At 34.7% G+C, this 2,500-nt stretch overlaps 1 protein-coding gene across 1 annotated transcript in view; it reads right to left on the reverse strand.

Annotated features, from left to right (window-relative positions):
• LOC119574227 (TELO2-interacting protein 2-like) overlaps window positions 1–2,500 on the reverse strand; it is a 10,335-nt gene that overhangs the window by 7,130 nt on the left and 705 nt on the right. The window contains exons 2-3 of the mRNA XM_037921378.1: window positions 858–1,515; window positions 440–562 (exon numbers count right to left, since the gene is read on the reverse strand). Coding sequence (XP_037777306.1) covers window positions 440–562; window positions 858–1,475 — 741 coding nt within the window. The 5' untranslated portion in view covers window positions 1,476–1,515. The remainder of the gene's footprint in view (window positions 1–439; window positions 563–857; window positions 1,516–2,500) is intronic.

Here is a 2,500-nt window from a genome sequence, read left to right on the forward strand (position 1 = left end):
TATATATATATATATATATATATATATATATTTATATATATATTATATATATATGTATGTAAGTATGTTTGCACACACACACACACCACACACACACACACACACACACACACACACACACACACACACACACACACACACACACACACACAAAAAATATATATATATATATATATATATATATATATATATATATATATATATATATATATATATATATATATATACATATATATAAATCCTTTATCATATATATACTATATATGGTGAGTACATTAACCCACTGTATCAGTATGACTAACAACCAATAAATAAATATTACAGCAAATTGTTCCTCTGATAATAATATTAGCAAACCCTAACACAAAATGCAATATGACAACTTACTGTATTTGTAATAATAAAAGCAAATGGCAATTCATTAGATAAAAGAACTTACAGCGTTGGTCAGAATATGACGAAGAGCTGAGAGTCCCAGAGCTTTGTTGCTCCTCTCCCAGTCATCCGTGATGAAAAGTGCTGGTGGAAGTAGGTACGGCAGGTGTTTGCTAATGCTTCTATGCTGAAGTTGGAGTGTTTTATGCTTGTTAAAAGGTACTACAAAGAACTGAAGCATTTGTTGGTAGAATAAAAAAACATCATATCACTTCAATATCCTTATTATTCTACTTATTTTATTAATTAAATAGTAATAAATGATTATAAACATATTATGAAATGGTTTTATTAGCTGTATTTGTATTATGTTTTCCTAATGGTAAAACTATTTTATCTCTGGATAAAATAATATGCAAAATAGCATAACCGATAATAAATACTGTCTAAATGGAAAATATATCAGAAGAGAAAACACTTACATCAAGAAGTTCCAACATGTACAGATACACCATCTTCACAGCTGGGTAGGATTTCCAGGTTGTCTTTTTCAATGATTCTGAGAGTTTTTCCAGCACAAATTTCATATAACCTTCAAAGTCTTCATCATCTGTTTCTTTTCTTTTGACATCTACATCTTCTTTGCTGTCTTCTGCAACTTGTCTTCCAGTAAGTAATACCTGCAAGTTGTCACACTCACAAAAATCGCACAGCTTGTTCAAGATATCTCTGGAAGTTATAGCTGCCTGCTCGTTACTCCATTCCCAGCTGCTGTCCCGGTATTCACAGGCTACACTCACACAACCAACAATGACACCCTTTAAAAACTGTGGTGAAAATTTCTGTCCCTCTTTCTTTGCTTTGTTAATGGAGTCCAAGAGTCGCAGAAGGATGCAGAGGTGCATCTCTGCTTCCCTTGCCACATTTTCAAACTCTGTGGCATCATAAGGGACATCCTCTGGGGCATCACGGCAAGGAACATGACATGATTTTACTGTTGTGCTTAATATAGATATCAGTTCATCCTCACTGATATTCTCACTACTGGTTTTGAGTCTTTCTAGTAAAGTGATGATTTTTTCAGTATCTGCAGTTTCCATTTTACTTATTCATTCTTTTTTTCTGGTAGAAATTAATATCCTAAAAAAAGAAAAATACAAATAAATAATATAATTTCATAATTTATCTCAAATGCAATGTCTACCAATCTTAACTAAGATTTATCATGGTTCTCCTTAGTTTTCCATAAAAACTACAGTACTGGTGATGCTAATAAAATTAACAGAAACACTTTATCCAAAAAGTAACCCTAACACAACTGATATTCCGGAACATCCTTGGTATGCCTTACACCTTCCCTATTTGATGGGTTCAGTATCATCTGCATTGTTAATGAGCACTGGCTAAACCACTATAAATGCACACTAAACAGTAAACATTCAGAAGACCTTTGCATTAAAGATCATGATGATACTGATATCAATGGATTCCTCTCACTCTCTAGTACTCATATGCATAGAAAGTATGCTGCAGAACCCCCCACCCCCCACCCCTATAAATACACTATAAGCCAGGGAGGGGATGAAAGGTACCAGGGAAATTGAAGGTTAAAAAAAGTATAACATACAATGAATTGGTCATTATATCATTAAATGATGGGGGCACAGCCCACTTCAACCCCTCACCCCAATGGGACCTTAACATCCCTGCCCTGGATGATAAAACAATACACCATGTATGTATTCAGGATAGAGCCTAGGACGGACTTCACATCACAGGGCACTGTGACAGTAATATGAGCACACATCATAGACTGATATATATCTATTGCAGGAGGCTGCCACCCTCAAACCACTGCCCAAGACTAAGCATACCCTGCATATGTACAGCAGGACAGAGCAAAAGCAAATCACATGGTCACAGGAATGTACCATGAGTAGCAGCATATCAACCTATGATATAATTAGCATCATATACTGACTAGAATATAAGGTATTCCATATCATCATCATCCACCAATCAGGATAATAATTTATTGTTCCTGGGTTGTATCTTGCTATGTTCACCCAGAATATCACTTGTACACTGTATCCTGCATTGAATATGAGAAGGATTCTTTGTCTTC

The sequence above is a fragment of the Penaeus monodon genome, chromosome 6 (assembly GCF_015228065.2).
Source record: "Penaeus monodon isolate SGIC_2016 chromosome 6, NSTDA_Pmon_1, whole genome shotgun sequence".
In the NCBI taxonomy this organism is placed as follows: domain Eukaryota; kingdom Metazoa; phylum Arthropoda; class Malacostraca; order Decapoda; family Penaeidae; genus Penaeus; species Penaeus monodon.